Consider the following 27,500-nt stretch of genomic DNA (forward strand, 5'->3'; position numbering starts at 1 on the left):
CACCGGTGCATTTTAATACAGAGACAACAACCCTGTCGAGTTATATATAAGCATAACTGCACACACGGGACATGCGCTTACTGGGAATATAACCCGGGAGACAGTTCTGGGTCACTCTTTCTGGAGGTGGATCCAAAACCTGTCGGCCAGCAGCTTCACCAGTGCAGGAGAACATCTGTAAACATCTGGTTCACATCTCAAACACACATGCTTACGATCAGACTCGACCATACTGTGAATATAGCAATATCTGTGGAAATGTTCAACAGAGAGATTTAGTGTGTGTTTCAACATGAATAAAGAGGTCAACTAATAATACATATATATCATCAATTAACATACAGTATGTTAAGTATACAAAAAAAAGTAAACTATATGATAATACATCTGTATCATGGGTCATACAGTATTTTAATATGCAGGGGAAACTCAAAAAATGAGAATATGGTGCAAAAGTTGATTTATTTCAGTAATTCAACTTAAAAGGTGAAACTAATATATTATATAGACTCAAAATGAGATATTTCAAGCCTTTATTTGTTATCATTTTGATGATTATGAAAAACTTTTCACAATATTATAATTTTGAATTTGGGGTTTTCATAAGCTGTAAGCCATAATCATCACAATTATAACAAATAAAGGCTTGAAATATCTCACTTTGAGACTATATAATATATATTAGTTTCACCTTTTAAGTTGAATTACTGAAATAAATGAACTTTTGCACCATATTCTCATTTTTCCAGTTTCACATGTACAGCAAATTAATAAATAAATAGTTAATAAATCTATGAAATGAAATCATGAAACAACATATTTTATGTAAAGACCAAATCAATCAATCCTGAACAATATTCACTGCACTGTAAAAAGAAATGTTGGTTTAACTTAAAAAAGCAAGTTACCTTGTTGCCTTAAAATTTTGAGTTTGTTGTAATTAAAAATTTTAGTTAATACAATGAAGAAGAATGGTTTAATAAACAGAAACTCAAAATAGTGTTATCTTCACACATTAGTTATCGAAGTTGATTGAACAAAAGATAAAAAGTTGCGATACCAAATCATGAAATATATATTTTTTTTCAGTGTAGACGATAACCTCTCTATGTATTAAAGTGTTCGAGTCAATGTCTAATTGATTTGTAATGATTATAATGTCTATAAAGGCAGTTATAGTTAATATACAGATTAGTTGTGTTGAAAGCAAGTATATAGCGCTGTAATAAAAGCATATTACAGATGTTTCAGGAAAAGCACTAAACGTCGTCATTATTGCTATACTGCTTATTTAGAGCCAAATATGTGCATGTAACTCACTTTATAGTCAAGTACATTGAATATAATGTACGTTTACAAGTACAATTAAGTTGAAATCTTTTATAAGTAGTTGCATTTTTTTTAGTCAAATATTAAGACATTTTCATACAAAGTTAGGTTTTACAATATTTGTGATTTGAATGCATAATTATTAATATTGTCAATAAATAAAAAATTTTTTACTCGATTAATCATATTTTTTCTGTGATTATACGCGATTAATCGCAATTTAAAAACACTTACATTTTTATAGGTTCATATTTAGTTTATATATTTTATAATGTAACAATTTCACAGTTAAATCTCCAAATTAATGTAGACACAACATAAAGACAGTACATACTTGTTTAATGTCATCTTTTTATGAATAAAGGTCAGTGTCAGTGATACTAATACAGATGTCTGGATAAAAATGATTCCCCCCCAATTTTGAACATTAATTATAGCCATCCAACATTAGATTACAGTGTAATTGAAAGCTATAATAAAAAATAAAAAAACATTTATTAGGCTTCAAAAAATAGAACAACTTCAAAGTGGGAATGATCAGTGCGCGCGCTTCCATGTAGAGCCACCAGGGGGGTTACGCGCACCGTCTCTCTCTCTCTCTCTCTCTCTCTCTCTCTCTCTCTCTCTCTCTCTCTCTCTCTCTCTCTCTCTCTCTCTCTCTCTCTCTCTCTCTCTCTCTCTCTCTCTCTCTCTCCCCCTCGCTTGCTCGCTCGCTCTGCAGTCAGTCTGACGCGACGCGTTGCGCTAGACCCATCAGAACCACCTGTGCGGCTCGCGAACACTCGCGCGTGAAGCCCGTGACGCTCCGCTCATCCCGCGGGAATGTCTGAATGACGAGGAGCAATCCTGCGTGTACGTGATTGCATTTTCGTGGAGTATCGCAACATGGACTAATTGCATTATTCACCATGGGATTATTGCAGTTGTGTGTTGGATTATTTTACGCGGCAGCAGGTAGGCATCAGTTATTATACCTGATCCGTTGATTATGGCACAGATGGCAGTTATTATCAATATCTGGTCATGCATTCATCTCCATGGAGCGATCAGAGCCTGTGATATAGAGATATAGAGCTGCGAACATCATCACTGTGCATTATTATATATGCACGTATGCAATACATGTAAGAAATGATATTCCGAAGTCGTTTTTTTAGAGGAAAATACGGTAACACTTAAGGTTAAGGTTACGATAAGGTTCATTAGTTAACATTTGTATTAACTTACAATGAGCAATACATTTGTTACATTTATTAATCTTTGTTAATGAAAATCCAGCTGTTCATTGTTTGTTCATGTAAGTTCACAGCTAACGTTAACAAGATGGTAATAAAGTATTAGTAAATGTTGAAATTAACATTAACAAAGATTAATAAATGCTGTATACGTGCAGTTGATTATTAGTTCACGCTTGTAGTTAACTAATGAACAAGTGTTCCCAGAAATACATATCGCTCTTTCAACTTCAACATCTCACGTTGAGCTGAACTGTTTCTTTGTTATTAATTGAGAAATTAAGTAATTTCTGAGGGAGAATTATTCCTACACTATTTATTCACTTGTTTATTTTATTTTATTTTATTTTGTGGAAATATCAAAGATTTCAATATTTTTTTATTTCCAAGCCCTGAAAAGTAAAGAAAAAGTCATTGCTCTTCAACACACACACACACACACACACACACACACACACACACACACACACACACACACACACACACACACACACACACACACACACACACACACACACACACACACACACACACGTGATGTTAAAAGCCCTTGGAGAAGTGCCCAGGTGAAGGGTTAACGCTGTGTGTTGTGCTTGTGTTGAAGTGTCTGCGTTCGGAGTGGATCCGGCGGTCCGGATCAGCCTGTTTCAGGAGTTCAGTCCCGGAGAAGGCTTTTCCGGCGTGACACAGGTGAAGGGTTTCCATGATGACACCAGAGCATTCCTGTTCCAAGGTAAGACTATGGGATTGCAAACAAACAGGAAACTGGCTTATTGACAGCTGCACAATGTGACGTTTTCCTAAACTTGGGATTTTTTCCCCCTAATTTCCCCCAAATATCCCAAATTTTTCCCAAACATGTTCCTTCTGGAATCTGTGTTTCTGGCTATATCCCAGCTAACCGGGAACGTTCTCTGAACGCTTCGGCAAGGTTATGAACAAACGTTCTTCCAGTAACTTTTAATTCAAAGTTATTTCTTCTGTTCTCAAAACATTAGCACAAAAACATCATCGTTTTCCTGAAACATTTTAGTCTAATGTTTTTTAATTGCTACTACTTTTATCAGATGGTTTAGAGAACATTCAACCTTAACATTTTCATAATACATGCAAAATGATGAAATAGAGAAAACATTCCCTTAATTAATGTTTTCTCTAATGCTTACATAACCAAATATTTTTTTTTAAAGCAGATATTCTGAAAACGTTTAAATAACTTAATGGGGATGTTAGCAAAACATTCTTAGAACATATTTTTGTCACTTTAGCTGGGATTATCCATAAATATAGTGTCGGGAATGATAAAGTCGTGTCGGGAATGATAAAGTGGTGTTCGGATGCCTCTGATATCGCACTCTTCTGCATGCATATCAATTGCAAATCCAGAAATGTACATGATAATATTATATATATTATTGGTCAGACATTACAATAACAGATGCAATGCTATACTTTAGTTATAGTGTTAAAACAAGTATTTTTCATTGTTAGTTCATGCTGAATGAAATCTCACTGTATATTTAAGCACTTCACTGAAAATCTGTCTTATTGACAATTGCACAATGTGAAGTTTTCCCAAATTTAGGATTTTTGGGATTTTTTGGGGGGATTCTTGGGAATTTTGGATTTCCGCACCCAAAAATGTTGGGATATGTGTTTCCGGCTATATCCCAGAAATCCCTTGAACATACCTTAATGCAAAACATTCGTACAACATATTTTTGTCACTTTAACTGGGATTCTCCATAAATATAGTGTCGGGAATGATAAAGTCGTGTCGGGAATGATAAAGTCGTGTCGGGACTCGGGAATGATAAAGTTGTGTCGGGACTCGGGAATGATAAAGTCTTGTCGGCTGTCGAGAATGATAAAGTCGTGTCGGGACTCGGGAATGATAAAATCGTGTCGGCTGTCGGGAATGATAAAGTCGTGTCGCGACTCGGGAATGATAAAATCGTGTCGGCTGTCGGGAATGATAAAGTCGTGTCGCGACTCGGGAATGATAAAGTCGTGTCGGGAATAATAAAGTCGTTTCGGCTGTCGGGAATGATAAAATCGTGTCGGGAATGATAAAGTCGTGTCGGGAATGATAAAGTCGTGTCGGGACTCGGGAATGATAAAGTCGTGTCGGGAATGATAAAGTCGTGTCGGGAATGATAAAGTCGTGTCGGGACTCGGGAATGATAAAGTCGTGTCGGGAATGATAAAGTCGTGTCGGGAATGATAAAGTCGTGTCGGGAATGATAAAGTCGTGTCGGCTGTCGGGAATGATAAAGTCGTTTCGGCTGTCGGGAATGATAAAATCGTGTCGGGAATGATAAAGTCGTGTCGGGAATGATAAAGTCGTGTCGGGACTCGGGAATGATAAAGTCGTGTCGGGAATGATAAAGTCGTGTCGGGAATGATAAAGTCGTGTCGGCTGTCGGGAATGATAAAGTCGTGTCCGGTTGGCACTGATATCACACTCTTCTGCATGCATATCAATTGCAAAATCCAAAAATGCATACATTTCATACAAATATTAAATATTAATTTCAATATTTACTAATACATTATTAAAATCAAAGGTTGTATTTGTTAACATTATTTAATGCACTGTGAACTAACATGAACTAACAATGAACAGCTGTATTTTTACGAACTAATATTAACAAAGATGAATAAATACTGTAACAAATGTATTGCTCATAGTTAGTTAATGTTAGTTAGATCAACTAATGAAGCTTATTGTAAAGTGTTACTGAGACATTATTGGTCAGACATTACAATAACAGATGCAATGCTACACTTTTGTTATAGTGTTAAACGAGTATTGTTAGTTCATGCTGGATGAAGCCTCACAGTAAAGTGTTAGCGATATATTTAAGCGTAATTCTGCCAAACATCTGCGTAACCGCGGCGACCCTCGGCGGCGGGTCCCCGGGGATGAATGGACCCTCACGGGCCTGGCAGTCGAGAGCCTCTCTGGAAACAAAAGGGCCGGGCTCTTCACCGAAACAGACGCTGGAGAATAATGGGTCGTATAATGAGATTAGTCCTCAGACGATGCACAGATATGTGTGTGTGTGTGTGTGTGTGTGTGTGTGTGTGTGTGTGTGTGTGTGTTCATCTCCGCTGCTGTTGACAAATAATGGCCTGTTTTGGGATCCGCGATGATATGATGCAACAAGTCGTAAGGTTGGACTGCTGTAAGTTTAGCTGTGTGTTTAGTGCTGGCACTGCAGATGTGTGTGTGTGTGTGTGTGTGTGTGTGTGTTGTTGATCTGAAGAAAAGCCAAGGCTCTGCTGTTGAGCAACATTCAGCTCTTTTACATGCTTTCATATAATATTGTGCAATAAGAGTTTCTTTCTGTGTAATGACCTTGCAGCTTGACAACATGTTTGAATATGTAGAGACTTATTTTAAGGTGTCATACATTTAAGTACTAATAAACTACATGTACTTACTATAGGGTTAGGGTTAGGGTTGAGGGTTAGTTGCATGTAATTATGCATAATTTACTGTTATTATACGGTAAGTACATGTAACATGTAACAAGGACTCTGTAAAATAAAGTGTTACCGAAACTTTTTATGCAGAAATTCTCAAACGGCAACTTTTGTGAAGTGTGTGTGTCATCTCTGGATCAAATCGGACCGAAGGCAGCTTCATTCAGATTTATTATGATTTGACTTTTCTAACTGTAGTTAGTGTGTAATGTTGTGTTTTCTAACTGTAGTTAGTGTGTAATGTTGTGTTTTCTAACTGTAGTTAGTGTGTAATGTTGCTGTTTGATCATAAACAACATCTGCAAAGTTACAACGCTCAAAGTTCAGAGCAAAGGGAGATATTTGCTTTTAAAGAAATAGTTTTTTAAGGACTACAACAAATGACATTCCTAGAATTTACATAAACCCCGCCCCCTGAACACGATTTATAGATTATCATGACAGAATATGCTAATCAGTGACTAGAAGATAACTACACATAATCTACATAAACTCATCAACTAACCATTCAGAAATGTCCTGTTCTTCTACATGTTGTCTCTTCTTCTTGAGTCTCTCCATCTTTGTCTGACTCCGGTTTGTCTAAATTATTAATTAGTGCATATTATTAATATCATTGTTATGCACTCAGATATGTGTCACATTAGTAAAATTCATTGCAATTGTTTTTACTTAAAAACTGTTCTTCTCTATATCAGAGTCAGTGTTTCTGAACTCGTAGTCTTGAGTTTCTTCCGGGAACGAACACGTCTCAATATTCCTCATTATAATAATTAATGCGCAGAATAAAGGGGCGGGGCCTGGTTGAGTTAGTTAGTAGTGTGTTAAACTGGCGGTTGGAAAGGGGCGGGACATTTCCCAAACACACTCGAAGCGCTCGACCAATCACAACACAACATCAGAGCACAGTGTGCTTTTCAGAAGGAGGGGCTTCATAGAGACAGGAAGTGAACAGAGCGTTACTGACAGACTGGGAAGAGAGGAGCCGCAACAATGGAGAATATGAGGAAATTAATCAACATTCAAGCAGGAAAACATGATCTAGTCGAGCCTGAAAACTACAGTAAGACTGTAAATGACCACATTTTACATTCAGTTCAATCAAATTCAGATTTGCGTACACACTTGATTGTACATCTTCAGATTTCTTCATGTGTCTCGGCTCACCTGAGCTCATTAGCGCTGCGATCGCTGTGCCTGCGGGGCCGATGCGAACACAAGACGGATGAAGAGATTTAATCAGACGACTCTTTCTCATTACTTCTCTGCAGACATATTCTCTCTTTGTCTCATTGTCATTTACTCTGCCGAGCTCTTCTCTAATGCGTGCGTTTATAAATACTCTCTAGTTGCGATATTTCCTCTCAGGTATTTGTGTGCACACCTACGCACACACACACACACACACACACGCACACGCACACACACACACACACACACACGCACACGCACACGCACACACACACACACACGCACACCTACGCACACACACACACACACACACACGCACACGCACACGCACACACACACACACACGCACACGCACACGCACACACACACACACACACGCACACGCACACGCACACGCACACACACACACACACACGCACACACACACACACACACACACACACGCACACACACACACACACACACACACACACGCACACACACACACACACACGCACACACACACACACGCACACACACACGCACACACACACATTAAACGCTGTGTTTGTTGTCGGAGTGCCGGTGAGAGATGCTCTGTGGGGACAGTGGGAAGGCCTGGAGACCAGCGGGATAAACCGGAGCGCCTCGGGCTGAACCTTTCCCTTATAATTGGGCCGGCGGGGCATTGGTGCAGTGGAGGGAGCCTGAGCCGGGATTCGGGCCACAAACGGTCCTGTAGAGGAGTCTGGCCGGGGTGTTCTGGTTCTGTTGCTCTGGACGCTCATGGCTAACCCTATTAATAGGATGTTTTTAGAGAGAGACTTGAACTGGCCAATCGTAGGATTGGGAACTGCGGATGGAATCGTGTGGAATCCAGTCATTAAAATGGAATTGATCGTATAACACGGAATATCACGGAATTTGGCCGTTTTTAAAGGGGACAATGCGCTTTTTCACTAGATGTAAAATAAGTCTCTGATGTCCCCAGAGTGTGTGTGTGAAGATTTAGCTCAAAATACCCCACAGATATTTTTATATCGCATGTTAAAGTGTCACTTTTTGAGGGTGAACAAAAACACACCGTTTGTGTCTGTCCCTTTAAATGCAAATGAGCTGCTGCTCCCGGCACAGGGGGCGGAGCTACAAGAGATCGTGTCATTTTACCTCACACACACACACACACACACACACACACACACACACACTGGAAATTGTTCAAACTGAAGTCAGAATGATGGAGAGACTCAAGAAGAAGTGACAACATCTAGACAACATATTTCTGAATGGTTAGTTGATGAATTTATGTAGATTATGTGTAGTTATCTTCTAGTCATTGATTAGCATATTCTGTCTTGATAATCTATAAATCGTGTTCAGGGGGCAGGTTTATGTAAATTATAGGGTTGGTGATGTCACTAACCCGACAGGAAGCTCGTGTAGTTCCTACCAGCCGTTTGTTGTAGTCCTTAAAAAACGATTTCTGTAAAAGCAAATATCTCCCTTTGCTCTGAACTTTGAGCGTCGTATTTTGCAGATGTTGTTTATGATCAAACACAACATTACACACTAACTACAGTTAGAAAACACAACATTACACACTAACTACAGTTAGAAAACACAACATTACACACTAACTACAGTTAGAAAACACAACATTACACACTAACTACAGTTAGAAAACACAACATTACACACTAACTACAGTTAGAAAAGTCAAATCATAATTAAGGACCCATTTAATGAAATAATCACAAGTATACTGTACAATTAAAGGGACACTTTGACCTTTTTTTTAAATAAAATATAGCAGTGTTATTAATGAGAGAGTGCAAAAAATAACCTTTTTTTTTTTTAAAACATGTCTTTACCCAAATACACTTTGATAATGAATGATGTTTTAGAGTGTGTGGGACAGATTTAGTGGGAAATTGTTGTTTTCACAACGAACGAGAAAAACACAAAGGTCGTCTACAAATCGCCAAAATAAAAGTTTAACTTGAAGAAATTATGACAGAAAAATATTACTGTTTATTACTACACAATATGATTACAATTTGACAAAATTTGTATAATATATTCCTAGGCCGGATATCACTTTTGGTCACTACTGTATGTAAATATATATTATTTATATATAACATTCAAATGCAATGCTCTGTTGTAAAGAAACGGGTACATTTTAATTTGATTACATTTTAAAAGATTGATTAAATTGTTAAAGTTTTATGAATTCAATCGCTTAGACATGCTTTTTGATGATTAAAATTGAATTACTCCATTAATATTGGAATGCAACATAAATTTAAACCGAAACCACAGATGATCTGGGAAAAAATAAAACAGATTTTACTTCCATGAAGAGACACGAGGATATTCACTGAGGAACTGCAGCTTGAGTTACTTGAGGAATTGATTGGACGGTGAAAAGTGTGTCTAATGAAGGTGTGTGAGAAGTGTGTGAAATTAGGTTATGATGTCGATTTAAATATTTCGATTGAACTACAAAAAGAGAAAAATATTTACAAATATTTAGATTTAACTTTGTTAAATTCTACAAACAGACACAAACTAACCAATATTACACTAGAACTCAAAAGTTTGGAAGAAATATTGGCTATTTTGAATATTTTAAATCAGATTATTTTGAATATATTATTTGAATATAATAAATCAGTCTAATTTGATGATTTGATGATCAAGAAACATTTATGATTATTATCAGTGTTCATATTTTTGTGGAAACCGTGATTATTTGTAAAATAATCTTTTGTAACATTATAAATGTCACTTTTGATCAATTTAATGATTCTTTGGTGAATAAAAATATTAATTTCTATATCTTACTGACCCTAAACTTTTGAATGGTAGTGTTTAGTTTGGTGCTCAATGGAAATTTAGGCATTAAAATCTTAAAAAAATCTTGTGACACCGGCTATATATTCACTCGATTGATGAATCTGAACTGTGTTTACATGAAGACTAAAGAGATCAGGTTGATGTGTGTGTGTGTGTTTATACGTCACAAGCCTCAAATCGGGATAGATAGTTTGACATGCGCACACTGAACTATTATATACAGAGTTCCCCGGCGGAACTTCACTCGATCGATTAAGGTGTTTAGCCTACATGATGCTTTATGGATTAATTGGTTGCATGTAAACGTGGCACAGCTGTCAGAGAGAGAGAGAGAGAGAGAGAGAGAGAGAGAGAGAGAGAGAGAGAGAGAGAGAGAGAGAGAGAGAGAGAGAGAGAGAGAGAGAGAGAGAGAGAGAGAGAGAGAGAGAGAGAGAGAGAGAGAACTGAAGGTGCCCTTGACCAGCGCTGGGATTTCACTCCCGCCTCGGTGTGTGTGTGTGTGTGTGTGTGTGTGTGTGACAGCGATGACATCCAGAAGCATGTTCAGGCCTCATGAGTTATGCATGTAGAAAGCACTGGAGAGTTCGTCAGACTGAAAGGGCCGTACGGTTCAGTCTGAACTCCTGATCCGGCCACTGATAACCAAAGACGACGGATCCGGGACAGATCTGGGAATAATTCAATAAAAAGAGGAAGATTACTCGCCAACATCTGCATCATAGACTTCACATCTGGATTATTGACCATCATACAGATGCTGACGTGTGTGAGATCTGGCTCCTTAAAAAATAACATAAACAAAAACACTGAGAAAATATCAAAATAAAATATTATTCAAAATATGAACAAAAACTTAATATAAATGAAACAGGATATATAAAAAAATAAATTAAAAAAAGGCTACATCAGGGTTATTATGGTTAACTAAAACTAAAACCATAAAAAAATACTTTAAATAAAAAAAACTGTAATAAAATAAAATGTAGAAATGTTCTTAAGTTTAAGATGAACTACTAAAATAGCAAGTAAGCTAAAACTAAAAACTAATAAAAAACTATACAGACATATATAAAAATAAATAAATAAAATTACAAAGAAAAAAGACTTAAACTAAAACAGAAAATATAATATAATATATAAATCTAATCCAAAAATTATAATATATAAAAATATATAAAATAATATAAAAATAAAATCGAATAAATATTAACGAAAACTACAGGAATGAAACTAAAATAAAACTGGGCGTGAGGGAAAAAATAAATGAAGATATTCAAATAATGTTATTTTAATTTTTACATTTTTTAGTTTAAGACAGTGATATTAAAAGACCAAATTCGATACACAGCTTATTAATGATGCATACTATCAAATACTTTAGATATAGAAAGACGGCTCACTCATATTATTAATATGAATGGGAGAAAGTGCAACGCGCAATATGGCAGAATAAGCCCCGCCCCCTGAGTATAACAGCCAATCGCTGATCGGTAAAGACATTGCATCACTGCAGATGCGGTTTGAAGCTCCGGTGATTTCAAATATGAAATTGAATCATAAGTGTGGTGAGTGAACTTGACGTTTCCCCATCGAGAGAGATACGAGACTAACAGCGGTTTCTACGGCGGCTGCGACTCTTTAAAGAGCTTTAAAAGCTTTAAGACTGTACAGGCCAGAAGATGAACCTCGTATATACAGCAGTTTCAAGTGTTTTCCCACAGAAACACATTATACAGAGAATGCTCATATTCTGATGGTCAATCTGCTCGCCTGTATTATACAGTGTGCATCATCAATGAAGCGTATGCTGGATTTCATCTTTTAATATCAGTTTTATTATCACTGTAAGTGTTTTTCATGTTCACGTCCAGCTGTTTTAGTGCTTGTAATAATGCAGCAGGTGCTTTATGTGCATCACAGGTGCTCAAAACATGCGTTCTGTTCACACACACGTGTGTCCGGATCATAACCCAGTCACAGTCGCACGGGTATATCTGTGGCAATAGCAACTATACACTGTATGGGTCAAAATTATCCATTTTTCTTTTATGCCAAAAATCATGAGGATATTAAGATCATGTTCCATGAAGATATTTAGTAAATGTCCTACTGTAAATATATAAAACATGTATTTTTGTGAGTGAATGCAGCACAATCGTGAACATAAATGCACAACTTTAAAGGAGATTTTCTCAATGTTTACATTTTTTTGCATCAGATTCCAGATTTTCAATAGTTGTGTCTCGACCAAATATTGTCCAATCCTAACAAACCACACATCAATGGAGAGATTATTTATTCAGCTTTCATATGATGTATACATCTCAATTTCATAAAAAATGTACCCATGTGACTGGTGTTGTGGTCCAGGGTCACACACACATTTGAGTTTTTCTTCTCTCGAGATGTAAAGTTGACCGTCCTGTAACGCAGGTCCAGCCGGTCTCAGTCACATGATTAAAAACCATGGATTGCATTACTGTATAAACCCCGTCTGGAAGCTTGATTCATAAGAGTGAGTGTCCGTCAGATGTTGAATCTGCTCTAAGTAACGCAGAAGAAGACAGTGTTCACTAATGCCTGCGAGCGTCCCATGCATTGCATTATGAATCGAGTTCTGACACACTTCAGAACGCATGAACGCGAGCACGAAGCGTCTGCATTCACTGCATGCACAGGCCCAGAATATCTCCAGATCCTCTCCAGTTTGATTCTTTCATCTATTTTTAGGCGGATGATGTTCTCCGTTTATGACTGTCAGCCAGGTGTGTGTTCTGCCTCTGAGGAAAGCAGTAACATTTCCATTCGGAGTGAATCCGGGACCAGTTTACCCCCCCAGTATAAACCAGCACCCTTCATCTGAGCCCAGGTCTTTGTTCTAAAGCATCGGATCTGTCCCGAGGATGAGATTATAACTCGCCTCCCCAGAGAAGCGCTTCCCATGCAAGGCGATGAGAAAAGAGCTTTTTCGGCTTTCTCAGGATTCTCCTAAAGGTTTTTCCCTCACATTTTTGTTTTGAACTCTATCCATGCCATTGATAATCCATGTGTCCACTGGTATACGGATCTTCTGGAAGAGTCTCCGGATCAAAACATAAAGAAGAAGAAGCAGAAACAAGCGATAGAAGCATAAATGCAAAATATAACGCGACCATCAAACATTAAACTGCATATAAATCAAAATGAATTACATTTAGAACCAAAAAGAGAGGAAACGACTGTGAAGATTCGTGGTGTTGATGGACTGTGTTTTGATCATGTGATCCGGACAAAGCCTTTGACGGAAACGTGATTTTCTCCGTTTTTTGTTCAAAATGTTGCTTTTTTTAATGAAACTTCTCCAGATTATCCACAATCCTGTGCATTTGGAATCATAAATATCCACATTATGAAAAAATAGCTGCAAATATTTCGTTTAAATCACAGCCATTTGCTATCGCTAGTCTGATTGGACAAAATGTGGACACGCCCCTGAGTGCAGGATGATGTCATCAATATTACTTTCCTTTCGAGAGTACATTTTAAATTTGCAAATCTCATTTTAGTAAACCACAAATCTTCGATATCATAGGATATTACAAGTTGTTTAAACTAACACTACAATAGGTACACTCTAAAAAATGCTGGGTTGTTGGGTCAAATATGGACAAACCTAAACTTTGGGTTAAAAATGTAATTAAAAATTTAACCCAACAGCTGGGTTTGTCGATATTTGACCCAAAATTGGGTTAAAACAACCCAGCATTTTTTAGATTGTAGTAAATAAAGCTGAAATTGGATCAAATATAAATTAGGGATGCGATATGAACATTTTGGCCGATAAGTGATAAATCTTTATATTTGAAAGCCGATAACCAATATATTGGCCGATAAATCTAAATCAAATTTTTATATAATTGTTGAGACCCTGATAACAAAAACAAAAGTCTCATCATTAAAAGTCACGTCCCAAACACACAATTATACAATATATAGTAAAATATGCAGGTGAAACTGGAAAAATTTGAATATGGTGCAAAAGTTCATTTATTTCAACGCTATCTCACGACCAATTCATACGAATTTGTACGAGTGATTAAAAGGTGGCTAATTCGTACGAATTTGTACGACCTCACTCGTACGAATTTGTACGACCTCACTCGTACGAATTTGTACGATTTGTCTAAACCCACGTGATGGGTAGGTTTAGGGGCGGGGTCAGGGGTAGGTCATTCGTATGAATTCATACGATTTTGGCAAATCGTAAAATATGTACGATTTAGCAAAAAACGTACAAATTCGTACGAGTGAGGTCGTATGAATTGGTACGAATTAGCCACCTCGTAACATTCGTACGAATTGCCGTGAGATCGGGTTGTTTATTTCCGTAATTCAACTTAAAAGGTGAAACTAATATATTATATAGACTCATGCAAAGTGAGATATTTCAAGCCTTTATTTGTTATAATGTTTGATGATTATGGACAGCTTATGAAAATCTTTCACAATATTCTAATTTTGAATTTGGGGTTTTCATAAGCTGTAAGCCATAATCATCAATATTATAACAAATAAAGGCTTGAAATATCTCACTTTGAGTCTATATAATATATTAGTTTCACCTTTTAAGTTGAATTACTGAAATAAATGAACTTTTGCACCATATTCTAATTTTTCCAGTTTCATATGTGAGCTCTTCACATCTCCTCTTCCGCTCGCTCCTGAAATAATAAAACCGGAGAGTGAGTGAATATTCTGTGATCATTTCTCCGGACACATCCCGGCTGTAAACGGCTCTCCAGATGTGCGTCTGCTGCTGTATCCGGGAAGCTCAGGCGTTCCTGCAGGGAAGCCATTGATCGAGGATGACCCACTGAGGGAACCATCGACCAGCGTCCGGTGTGTCCGAGAGGACGAGGCTCTCGGGAAGAGCTGTTTCTATGGAGACGGCGGTTGGGAGATGGACAGAGGAGATCCCGAGCATCAAAGCCGTTCCCGCCGAGTCCCCGTAGAGCTTCACTGCATCAGAGAACCGGCCTTTCATCAGCCTGAGAGGCTTTCTGGAGCCGCACGGCCTGCTGGGAATGAAAGGGCAAACGCGGGACTAAAACACGCCACTTTTCAGTCACTCGGGTTCAAATAATCATCCTGCAGTTGTTCATGTTTTGATGGCCAGTTTTAAGATGGACTTCAGAGCCTCATGCAGTATATATCTAAAATATATTTATTTCTGGCTACAGCTTACAAGGAATGTTCTCCAAACGTTCTGTCAACCCAGACAGCAACATAGCGGCGGCCCAGATCCGGTACATGTGATTCAATGCGCTCCAGATCCGGGCCACATCCGGTACATGTGACTCAATGCGCACCAGATCCGGGCCACATCCGGTACATGTGATTCAATGCGCTCCAGATCCGGGCCACATCCGGTACATGTGACTCAATGCGCACCAGATCCGGGCCACATCCGGTACATGTGATTCAATGCGCTCCAGATCCGGGCCACATCCGGTACATGTGACTCAATGCGCACCAGATCCGGGCCACATCCGGTACATGTGATTCAATGCGCTCCAGATCCGGGCCACATCCGGTACATGTGATTCAATGCGCTCCAGATCCGGGCCACATCCGGTACATGTGACTCAATGCGCACCAGATCCGGGCCACATCCGGTACACGTGTTTCAATGCACACCAGATCCGGGCCACATCCGGTACATGTGATTCAATGCGCACCAGATCCGGGCCACATCCGGTACACGTGTTTCAATGCACACCAGATCCGGGCCACATCCGGTACATGTGATTCAATGCGCACCAGATCCGGGCCACATCCGGTACATGTGATTCAATGCGCTCCAGATCCGGGCCACATCCGGTACATGTGATTCAATGCGCACCAGATCCGGGCCACATCCGGTACATGTGATTCAATGCACACCAGATCCGGGCCACATCCGGTACATGTGATTCAATGCACACCAGATCCGGGCCACATCCGGTACATGTGATTCAATGCGCACCAGATCCGGGCCACATCCGGTACATGTGATTCAATGCGCACCAGATCCGGGCCACATCCGGTACATGTGTTTCAATGCGCACCAGATCCGGGCCACATCCGGTACATGTGATTCACAGATCCGGGCCACATCCGGTACATGTGATTCAATGCGCTCCAGATCCGGGCCACATCCGGTACATGTGATTCAATGCACTCCAGATCCGGGCCACATCCGGTACATGTGTTTCAATGCGCACCAGATCCGGGCCACATCCGGTACATGTGATTCAATGCGCTCCAGATCCGGGCCACATCCGGTACATGTGATTCAATGCACTCCAGATCCGGGCCACATCCGGTACATGTGATTCAATGCGCTCCAGATCCGGGCCACATCCGGTACATGTGATTCACAGATCCGGGCCACATCCGGTACATGTGATTCAATGCTCACCAGATCGGGGCCACATCCGGTACATGTGATTCAATGCGCTCCAGATCCGGGCCACATCCGGTACATGTGATTCAATGCGCACCAGATCCGGGCCACATCCGGTACATGTGATTCACAGATCCGGGCCACATCCGGTACATGTGATTCAATGCTCACCAGATCGGGGCCACATCCGGTACATGTGATTCAATGCGCTCCAGATCCGGGCCACATCCGGTACATGTGACTCAATGCGCACCAGATCCGGGCCACATCCAGTACATGTGATTCAATGTGCACCAGATCCGGGCCACATCCGGTACATGTGTTTCAATGCGCACCAAATCCGGGCCACATCCGGTACATGTGATTCAATGCGCTCCAGATCCGGGCCACATCCGGTACATGTGATTCAATGCGCTCCAGATCCGGGCCACATCCGGTACATGTGATTCAATGCGCACCAGATCCGGGCCACATCCGGTACATGTGATTCAATGCGCACCAGATCCGGGCCACATCCGGTACATGTGATTCAATGCGCTCCAGATCCGGGCCACATCCGGTACATGTGATTCAATGCGCTCCAGATCCGGGCCACATCCGGTACATGTGATTCAATGCGCACCAGATGTGGGCCGGATCTTTTTTGCTGTCTGCAAGGTTTTCTTCCAGATACAGTCACATCTTCCAGTAACGTTAATAGAACGTTTGTTTAAAGTTATCCGGTCTTTAATAATGTCATCGAAACATTAGCACAAATCATTATTTATACATCGTTCACTGAACGTTTTGTCATTTTTTTAAATGTAACTGCTTATTTTGGAATGTTCAGAGAACATTTAAAAGTAACATTCCAATAATGTTTGAAGAATGGAATGTTAATGGTTGAATTACCATGAAAACACATTTTTGAAACATTTAAAAAACTGGAAGTTTTGAATGTTTTGAGAATGTTCAGAAATCACATATTTATAACTTAATGGGAACGTTAGCAAAATGTTCTTAAAATATATTTTTGTTAGCTGGGTAAATGGCAAATATATATGTATATATATACACTTTTATGGATAAATGCATAAATGTAAATAAAGTTAAACTAAATAAACATGTAACTTAAATGTAAGTAATACTAAAATAACACTGCTTTAAATATTCAGTGCTTTAATTGTTTTCACATCATTAATGTGACAAAGCATGTTCATATAAATCATACAATCAGCGAGATCACACTCTAAAAAATGCTGGGTTGTTTCAATCCAATTTTGGGTCAAATATGGACAAACCCAAATGTTGGGTTAAAAATGTAATTTAAAAATTTAACCCAACAGCTGGGTTTGTCCATATTTGACCCAAAATTGGATTGAAACAACCCAGCATTTTTTAGAGTGCATACAAATGCAATTTGTTTTGAAAAAATACACAGATAAAACAATTTTAGGTTTCTGTATGCATTGTAAAAATCACAATTTATCTTATTTTCTTATTTTTATTTGGATCTTGATGGAAACGGATGGAAAGATCAGATAATTCACACAACCGAATGAAAAATCTGATGAAAACAGTTCCACATTATCAAACACTCGAGTTATAAAGTGGATAGTTCAGCTTCTTCCCTTGCTCAAAATAAACCATCATGACTTGACTTCTAAAAACATAACAAGCTGATATTCGTCTGAAAATGAAAATCTTCATTTGTGTTTCGACTGAAGAAAGTCATTCAGGTTTGGAACGGCATGAGAGTGAGTCATTGATCTCCATTGTTGGATGAACTGTTGTTTATAGAGAACACTGATAATTCTGTTTATCTTTAGAATATGTTTCTAGATGGTTTCACTCTAAGTGGACACTCAGCATTTCCTGTAAATGTTCTTCATTCTGACTCACTAATGATCTAATGATCTCTGAAGAAATTCTACTTCGGAAAATGTTTTGCACGAACGACAGATTTCTGAGTGAGTTTCAGAAGATCTCAAACTGAGTTTAGAAGAATGAAACCAGAAGTCAGACATCTTAATGTGAACTCAAAAATTTTTTACTGCAAAAATTATCTTGTTTTCCAGCACAAATATCTAAACATTCTTAAATCAAGATACATTTACTGGAGAAGGAAAATTAATTAAAAAATAAAATAAAAAATTGTTTACAAAAAAAAGAAGAAAAGTTTTTGCTTGAAAATATCTGCCAATTTGGTCCGAAAAATAATAATGGCTTTTCCTTTAAAATTAACTTTATTTTTCAGACTCTAAGATTTTAAGCAAAAACTCCCACATTTTTCTGAAAAAAAGATGTAGGCTAATATCTTAATTGAAACCATATAAAAATAGATAAAAACACATGACTCGCTTCATATATTTGTATAAATATACTTCATATATGATATTTGTTGTGCTAAGAGCAACCATCTGCAGGTTTCATGAACATAAAGAAATGAAATTATGTTTTGGAGGCAAAAAAAGTGTCGATATCTTTAGATCTGTCAGGCCACTACTGTATATACGGCTGTACACCGGTGTTCGGCTGCAGATATCGACTGAACGCTCTTCTGTGACGGACAGACAGTGAGACGGTCACTCATTAAACGGCAGACTGGATCTGGATCTCTTATTGGCTGTTAATTGCTCTTCTTCAGTCGCTGCTGATCGATCTGAGGATGTCTTCATTACAGGCTGTAACTGTGTCACTGCGTCTGTGTGTGTGTGTGTCGCGAGCCTCTGATGTTAGAGAGAGAGATGATCATTTATTGATGCCTTCATTAAAGTGTCAGACGCACGTGTTGGAGAGGAAGAGGAGGGGGAGGCGAGGAAGATGTGCTGAAATCCAGTTATTGTGTCGTTGTCTGTCTGTACGGCGGGAGATTATTAATAAGTCGTCAACATCCACATAATCGACTTTGATTTGTTGTAAACATTCGCATCACGCCTGATATATGAATATTAAAGCACTCTATCCTGTGACATGACAGCGCTTTATCTGTTCATCATGACAGCGCTTCATGAGCTATTTATGTGGCCTTCGTGAAGCCGCTGTCTCTCAGCGATGATAACCCACAGGACGAGGCTCTCAAAACTCAATATGACCATTTGATCAATGTTTATCCCCGTTTTTCCCCATTTCTTGTGCATGATGGGAAATGTAGTTCATGCAAAATTCATGAAATATTGAAATCTGAACAGAAGAATGTTTCATTTATGTATCTTAAAATAAAAAATAAAAAAAAGTAATGTATTCATATTAGTGCTGTCATATATATTTTTATATATTATTTATTCATATATTTTTATCGATTAATATATGTATATATATTATTTATTCATATATTTTTATCGATTAATATATGAATATATATTATTATATTTTTATATATAGATGATATATATATATATTTGTCTATGTACGTGTCTGTGTTTATACATATACACACATATAGCCAACTTTATATATACAGTATACACACACAGACACATATATATATATATATAATAAACGGTTCGTATCCCGATTTCTGACCCAAGATTCGATACAAACCGCGATTTTGCGAGGAGGGAGGATTTTAAAAGCCAAATAAATAAATAAATAAATAGCTAAAGCTATAACTCTGTTTTCTTGTAACAAAATACTTTTGAAAAACAAACAGAACTATACTCCATTGTGGAGATGATTCGAGCATGTTAAAAACTCTTCTGAGGTAACCGAGGCTTTACTGTCTGTGCTGTAGCCTAAACCACAAATAATATATTGCCTATTCCGCATGACCCGCATCTCAAGCGCAGGAATAACGCTTGCCACAAAGTGAACGCGCCTATATAGAGAAATGCACACTTCCTACGAATTAGCCTAAGCCGCCATTTCTTTATGTTTTGAATTAACGTTAAATCAAGTAAAAGTATTTCAAGCTTTCTAAGTTTCGATTCGTTTATGAGGTGAGTTCCAGTTCACGCGCGCGCCGGTGCCACACACACACATACAAACACCGCGCGCTTTGCTCACTTGCTCTGGTGTTTGCTTGTGTGTGTGTGTGTGTGCTCGCGCGCGCGCGTGCGTGTGGGGGAGAGGTGCGATTTTTGAATAATAATCAAATGATACCCAGCGATCTTCGAATATTATTTTTGCTTGAAATTCCCATACCTAATATGTAAAAGACCCCGTCACAGCCCTAGGATCTATTCTGGACGAGAAAGATAAGTCTGGGAAGGGGTGTGTCGATCGCGATCTGCCTTCTCATACCGCGACACAGGTTCGTGGATGTGAGTGTCGCGATTTCGGTTTAATATCGTAAATCGTTACAGCCTTAATAATTAAATTGTAATTTACAATAACACGCGTTTCGTCACTATGTTGTTCTTCATGATAAGAAGCTAAAGCTAAAGTCAGCGAATAAAACTGAGAAAAAAAAATGAACAGGTAACAATAATATTCGCAATAACATATAGTTTTACTGAATAATTAAGTAAACATAATTTCTTGATTTATCTTTGTAAAGAATCCTCATTGCTTAACTGGCTACTCTCTGCTGTCTCAGACGACGACATCACTTCCTGTCGACCACCGTAACTTCTGTTGGGTGCAATTCACAACCTCACCACTAGTTGCGGGTAAAACTTACACACTGCACCTTTAACGTGTTCCCGTCTGTGTCTCCGCAGGCCCGTCCCGCAGCGTGAGAGTGCCGGACGCCGCCGCCGGCCACATGCTGCAGAAACTCAGAGGAAAGAGTGAGTTCACCATCGCGCTGACGCTCAGACAGGAGAAGCTCAACTCTGGAGTCATCCTGTCCATCCATCACGGAGAGAAGAGGTACACAACATCCTCTGACACGACCACATCTGCACACTGCTATTGTGCTCATGCTACACTTACTGCCATCTTGCTAAGTTGTTGTGGGTGGTTGCCAGGGCATTGCTAAGTGGTTAGGTTACTACTAGGACATTGCTTGGTGGTTGCTCGGGTGTTTTGGATGTTAATAAGGTATTGGTAGGTGGTTACTAGGGTGTTCTAGACGGTTGCTAGAGCATTGCTAAAGGGTTACTACTGGGGCATTTCTATGTGGTTGTTATCATGTTCTGGATGGTTGCTAGGGCATTGCTAGGGTGTTCTGGATGGTTGCCAGGGCATTGCTAGGGTGTTTGGGATGCTTGCTAGGGTGTTCTGTATGTTTGACAGGCCATTGTTAGGTGGTTGCGAGGGTTTTCTGGATGGTTGCCAGGGCATTGCTAGGGTGTTTTGGATGGTTGCTAGGGTGTTCTGGATGGTTGCCAAGTAGGGCTGTAACGATTAATCGCGATTAATCGCGATTAATTAAAATTCAAAATAAAAGTTTGTGTTTACATAATATATGTGTGTGTATTGTGTATAATTATTTTGTATATATAAATACATACACATGCATGTATATATTTGAGAAATATTTGCATTTATATACTGCATATATATTTTTATATGATTTATATTATATATAAATAGAACTATTTTATATATAAATAACACATTTTTATTAAATATATACATGCATGTGTGTGTATTTATATATACAAAATAATTATACACAATACACACACATTTATTATGTAAACACAAACTTTTATTTTGAATTTTGATTAATCGCGATTAATCGTTACAGCCCTATTGCCAAGGCATTGCTAGGGTGTTTTGTATGGTTGCTTGGGTGTTCTGCATGTTTGACAGGCCATTGTTAAGTGGTTGCGAGGGTTTTCTGGATGGTTGCCAGGGCATTGCTAGGGTGTTTTGGATGGTTGCTAGGGTGTTCTGCATGGTTGACATGGTGGTGCTGGATGGTTGCTAGGGCATTGCTAGGTGGTTGCTAGGGTGTTCTGGATGGTTTCTAGGGCATTATCTGCAGCACAAACAGGACAAATTACATGCAGATCTTTATTGTTTTCTCATATCTCTAACACTAATTATAAGCAATGGTACTAGTGATGCTTGACTTGGCAAACATCACTAATTATATTAGCAATACGCTGAAGATAAGGAAAACATACACACGCACAGACGCACACGACAAGTAAAAGTTAATCTACATACAAAGTGTAATTAAACGGTTCAGTCTAGTGTGTTCAGGTCACAGATGCATCATAGCAGGGATTCATGATCCAGATTTCACATTGATATCACGTGACGACTCGACACATGAACACCATCACATCAGGCGTCGTGTGTTGTCCTGCTCTGGCTGTCCTCTGTGTTGGATTAATCACTTCTGCACGTGTTTATATATTATCTACACAATCTGTGACCCATTTTTGTAGCATGATGCACTACAGGATGAAGTGTTTGTTTAGTGAAAGTGAAGCGTAATGCTTCGGCGTCTGAATATGCCTCAGTGTTTGAACAAGACGACAGTGAGGGAATTAAGAGGAGGACGTTTTCCCCCGAGACGCTCTTCCAGAGTCATTTTTAGTGTTTGACCGTCGAGCCTCCCTGAGCGTGTTGTTTCCCCGTCCCGCTTTATCTGATCATTAACCGTCTCCCTGCGCCGTGTCCATATCTGCAGATCCCTGAAGACTGATTAGAAGTTCTTCCTCTCCGAGTCGAGTCCGAGACTCAGCAGAAATAAAAATCTCTCTCTCTCTCTCTCTCTCTCTCTCTCTCTCTCTCTCTCTCTCTCTCTCTCTCTCTCTCTCTCTCTCTCTCTCTCTCCAGGAACACTGTTTAAACACTGACCACTCTCTCGTCGTGCAAATAAGTTTGCAAAAAATTTAATATAAAGTTGCTTTCTGTTAGGAAAAGTGCTACACGGGGAATTTAAGCTGTGTTGGTTTCCCATCGCGAGTGCATTACTGTCAGTGATGGGGAGGAACTGGCTAAAAATAACCGCACACATCAAATAATATCCGTGAAATAGAGAAATCACATCTGTCTCTGTGACAGCACTGGAGTCTGTGCACGGGAGAGAAGAGGCAGTTAGATGATGATGATGGCCTGTGCTTTTTTTATTTGTAAAACGAGCCGGAAACACTCTCAGCCTGTCAGTCATTTCATGTGTTGAGGTTTTGCTGGGTTGTCTTCGATAGATAGATGATAGATAGATAGATAGATAGATAGATAGATAGATAGATAGATAGATAGATAGATAGATAGATAGATAGATAGATAGATAGATAGATAGATAGATAGATAGATAGATAGATAGATAGATAGATAGATAGATAGATGATAGATAGATGATAGATAGATGGATAGATAGATAGATAGATAGATAGATAGATAGATAGATAGATAGATAGATAGATAGATAGATAGATAGATAGATAGATAGATAGATGATAGATAGATAGATAGATAGATAGATAGATAGATAGGTAGATAGATAGATAGATAGATAGATAGATAGATAGATAGATAGATGGAAAGATGGATGGATGGATAGATAGATAGATAGATAGATAGATAGATAGATAGATAGATAGATAGGTAGGTAGGTAGATAGATAGATAGATAGATAGATAGATAGATAGATAGATAGATAGATAGATAGATAGATAGATAGATAGATAGATAGATAGATAGAGGATGTCCTGATGGACGTTATTTCTCCCACCCGTGAACAGAAACTGAACTCGACACTCGAGCGCTTGAACTCTCCATCCCGACAGAAGCGGCTCGTGACGCGGCCGATGGGATGTGGGATGTGGGATGTGGGGTTCCTCGTGGAGTCAGCGGCGGCTCAGCAGTTCTCCAGAGAAGGCTCTCGTATTTGAAAAGAACACGATATTCGCTTCTAGGAAGACAACAACTCCACGACACCGCAGCAACTCTGTCCTCGCTGTAATTGTGCTCGTTGAACTGTGTTTATTGAAGCCAGCGCATAATAGGGGCCGTGTGAGAGATGTTAATTACACCGTACGCGGAGTCGATAAAGCAGGTGTGCGCTGACATCGGGACTCTCGCGCCCGTATTGATATTCCCTTTCTCTGCAGCTGGAACTGGAAGTGCAAGGCGAGAGGAAAAGAACTCATTAGGTCTCTGTTTGTAGATAAATCAAAACCTGCGTATCTGTAATTGGCTTCTCTCAAATAACGCTCTCAAGCGTGAGGATTTTTTTTTTGCAAGGAATAGAAAATAAAAATTGGTCGTCTGCACAGGCGGGCTGATGACTTTTTGGCAGCTTTCCTCATTAACGCTTCAAGTAAATCTCAATAGAGACGTGCGGCGCAGAGGAATTACCACGCGAGGTCCGCTGTTTCCGACTCAATCTGGAGAAAACAATGCTGTGAGTTTGGAGTCTGCGTTGAATGTGCAAAATAAAGGACAATAAGTATCTATTGCACACAAAAACAAACATGCAAATGAACCAAGCTGTCATCAATTATCAGTTTGAACTAGTTCATCTGCTCACCAAGGCTGCGTTTATTTGAACAAAAATACAGTAAAATTCTGAAATATTATTACAATGTAAAATAACTGTTTTCTATGTAAATATACAGTAAAGTGTAATTTATTCCTGTGATCAAAGCTGAATTTATCATCATTACTCCAGTCTTCAGTGTCACATGATCCTTCAGAAATCAGTATAATATGATGATCTGATGATCAAGACACATTTATGATTATTATTAATGTTAAAAACAGTTCTTATTTTTGTGGAAACTGTGATGTATTTAATTTTTTCAAGATTCTTTGATAAAAAGAAAGTTCAAAAGAACAGCATTATTTGAAATATAATCTTTTGTAACATTATACATGTCTTTACTGCAACATTGGATCAAAGTAATGTGTCCTTGTTGAATAAAAATTATTAATTTCTTTGTTTCTTTTCTTTTTCTTTTTTTTTACCGAAACTCTTGAATAGCAGTGTATCATAGTTTCCACAAAAATATTAAGCAGAAGAAACTTTTATATTTCATGGAATAAATGACATTTTAACATATTCAAATAGAAAATATATTTTTTAATATTTGTACATTTTCACAATAATACTGTTTTTACTGTTTTTGATCAATTAATGTAGCTTTGGTCAGCGGATAAGATACATAAACATTTGCAATGATCCCAAACCTTTGATTTTTTGTATAAATATACTTATAAATATAAATATACTTCAAGTCAAAAGTTTTTGACTTCCAAGTTTTTAAATTGTATTTAGTATTTCACCACATTAATAAAAATCACTTTTGTGGATCTGGGTGGAAGAACACCACTTTTCCCAGAATGCATCTCCTGTGCTAAATTCCTCTTCCTGTCATTCACATTCAGTTCAGATTCTCATGAACTGAAAAAGAGCCAATTCTCCAGTTATGAATTTTGCGCAACCCAATGTTTGTTGCAACACTAGATTCACATTCACAAAAAAGTTTTGTTGTTGTAAATGTTGTTTTAATGTAAAAAATAAAATAATGTAAATGCTCTTAAAATACATTTATGTGCACATTACAAAACTATAAAAGGCTTATTAGCATGAATTACATTGCGAATGCACGAAGCACACGCGATTTTGAATAGAAATAATGAATTCATATGAATCTACAGTTGACACTAAAAATTAGAATATCGTGCAAAAGTGATAATTTTGATGATTATGGCTTACAGCTTATGAAACCCCCAAATTCAAAATAAAATTAGAATATTACATGAAATCAATAAAAAAAAGGATTTTAAATACAGAAATGTCGGCCCTCTGAAAAGTATAATCATGCATATGTACTCAACTTGCTTTGGGACGCTTTTGCATGAATTACTGCCTCAATGCGGCGAAATACATGAACTTTTGCACGATTTTAAATTTTTCGAGTTTTACCTGTATTCAAATCACTGGCAGACTCACCAGACTGAGAGGAGTCTGATATTTTTCATTGTCCAGCAAAATAAACCCAGCAGGCCAATCAGATATGAGCTTTCGGCCATATACTGACCAAGATAATAGGATTTTGCTTAATATTATATAAAAGTCAGACTCCCGCGGTTCTAAAACAAAAGCACAGTCTTTCGCACTCGTATTTTACTGTGGCCAGAATCAGTGCCGGTCAGCATGTGATGGGAATCTCCTGGGATATTGTTACGGAGGACATTTGGAAAGTTTGATGCATGTCAGGTCGTTAGACACGAGTGTGAACCGCCGGTGTGCCTCAGGGGCCTGTGCGCGGACCGCTTTATTTGCGGATGCTGCACAATATGCAACACAGCTCCGTTGTTTGCTGGTCTGGCTGCGTGTCAGGGATCCCGCTGTGTCCTCTGCTGTCAGTCACATGCTTAGTAGGAGCAAATTAAGAAGTATAGTTGCACATTTGGTGGGAAATGTGAGTGGTGCTTGTCTGTGCAAAACTCTCCAGCACAACGGCATGGAGAGGTGGGCGGTTGCCGGGGTGTTGCTATGTTTTTGACGGCACAGCTCTTCTGTTATGTAATTCTGGGTACGAGCGTTATGTTCCAGGTCAAACTGACCAGAATTGGATTCAATACATTTCACAGTAGAGGATGGCGCATGCAACGCCAAGATCATGTGTTCAATCCGCAGCAAAATTCACATGCATGAAGTGATCAAAATGTACGCATGCAGCTTCTTCAAATCAAAGCATCTGTCAAATGCATAATTGTAAACGTAAATATCCTCAAATGGAAAATCTGACATAACGGGTCAAATTTCATGGTTAACATCGCAATCGTAATAATATATTTTACTTAAAGCCTTTATGTGTAATGCATTATACATTTATTCATAATCTACATTATAATGCATTATATCAATTCATAAATGATCAGTTAAAATGCATTATAATATTCCTTGTTAATTCTGAAATGGTGTGTTTTAATGCATTATACTTTCTAAAGGCGTAACATAAGTACTATAGTTTATTATGACTGTGGTTATAATTATTCATATGATCATGCAAAGCATGCATAAACTGCATTACAATGCATAAATCGTGCATTAAAATACTTTTATAATGCATTATATATAATGGCTTTAAGTAAGTTCACGACTCTAAACGAGAGTAACTCACACAATTACAAGAAAAGCATTCTAGGTTAAATAGTATTTC

At 38.4% G+C, this 27,500-nt stretch overlaps 1 protein-coding gene across 1 annotated transcript in view; it reads left to right on the forward strand.

The window, feature by feature from the left end:
• Window positions 1-1,982: 1,982 nt before the first annotated feature.
• nell2a (neural EGFL like 2a) overlaps window positions 1,983-27,500 on the forward strand; it is a 113,243-nt gene continuing 87,725 nt past the window's right edge. Inside the window, exons 1-3 of the mRNA XM_079603335.1 lie at window positions 1,983-2,283; window positions 3,169-3,297; window positions 21,147-21,297. Coding sequence (XP_079459461.1) covers window positions 2,238-2,283; window positions 3,169-3,297; window positions 21,147-21,297 — 326 coding nt within the window. The 5' untranslated portion in view covers window positions 1,983-2,237. The remainder of the gene's footprint in view (window positions 2,284-3,168; window positions 3,298-21,146; window positions 21,298-27,500) is intronic.

This window comes from Phoxinus phoxinus (assembly GCF_949152265.1).
Source record: "Phoxinus phoxinus genome assembly, chromosome: 25".
NCBI lineage: Eukaryota > Metazoa > Chordata > Actinopteri > Cypriniformes > Leuciscidae > Phoxinus > Phoxinus phoxinus.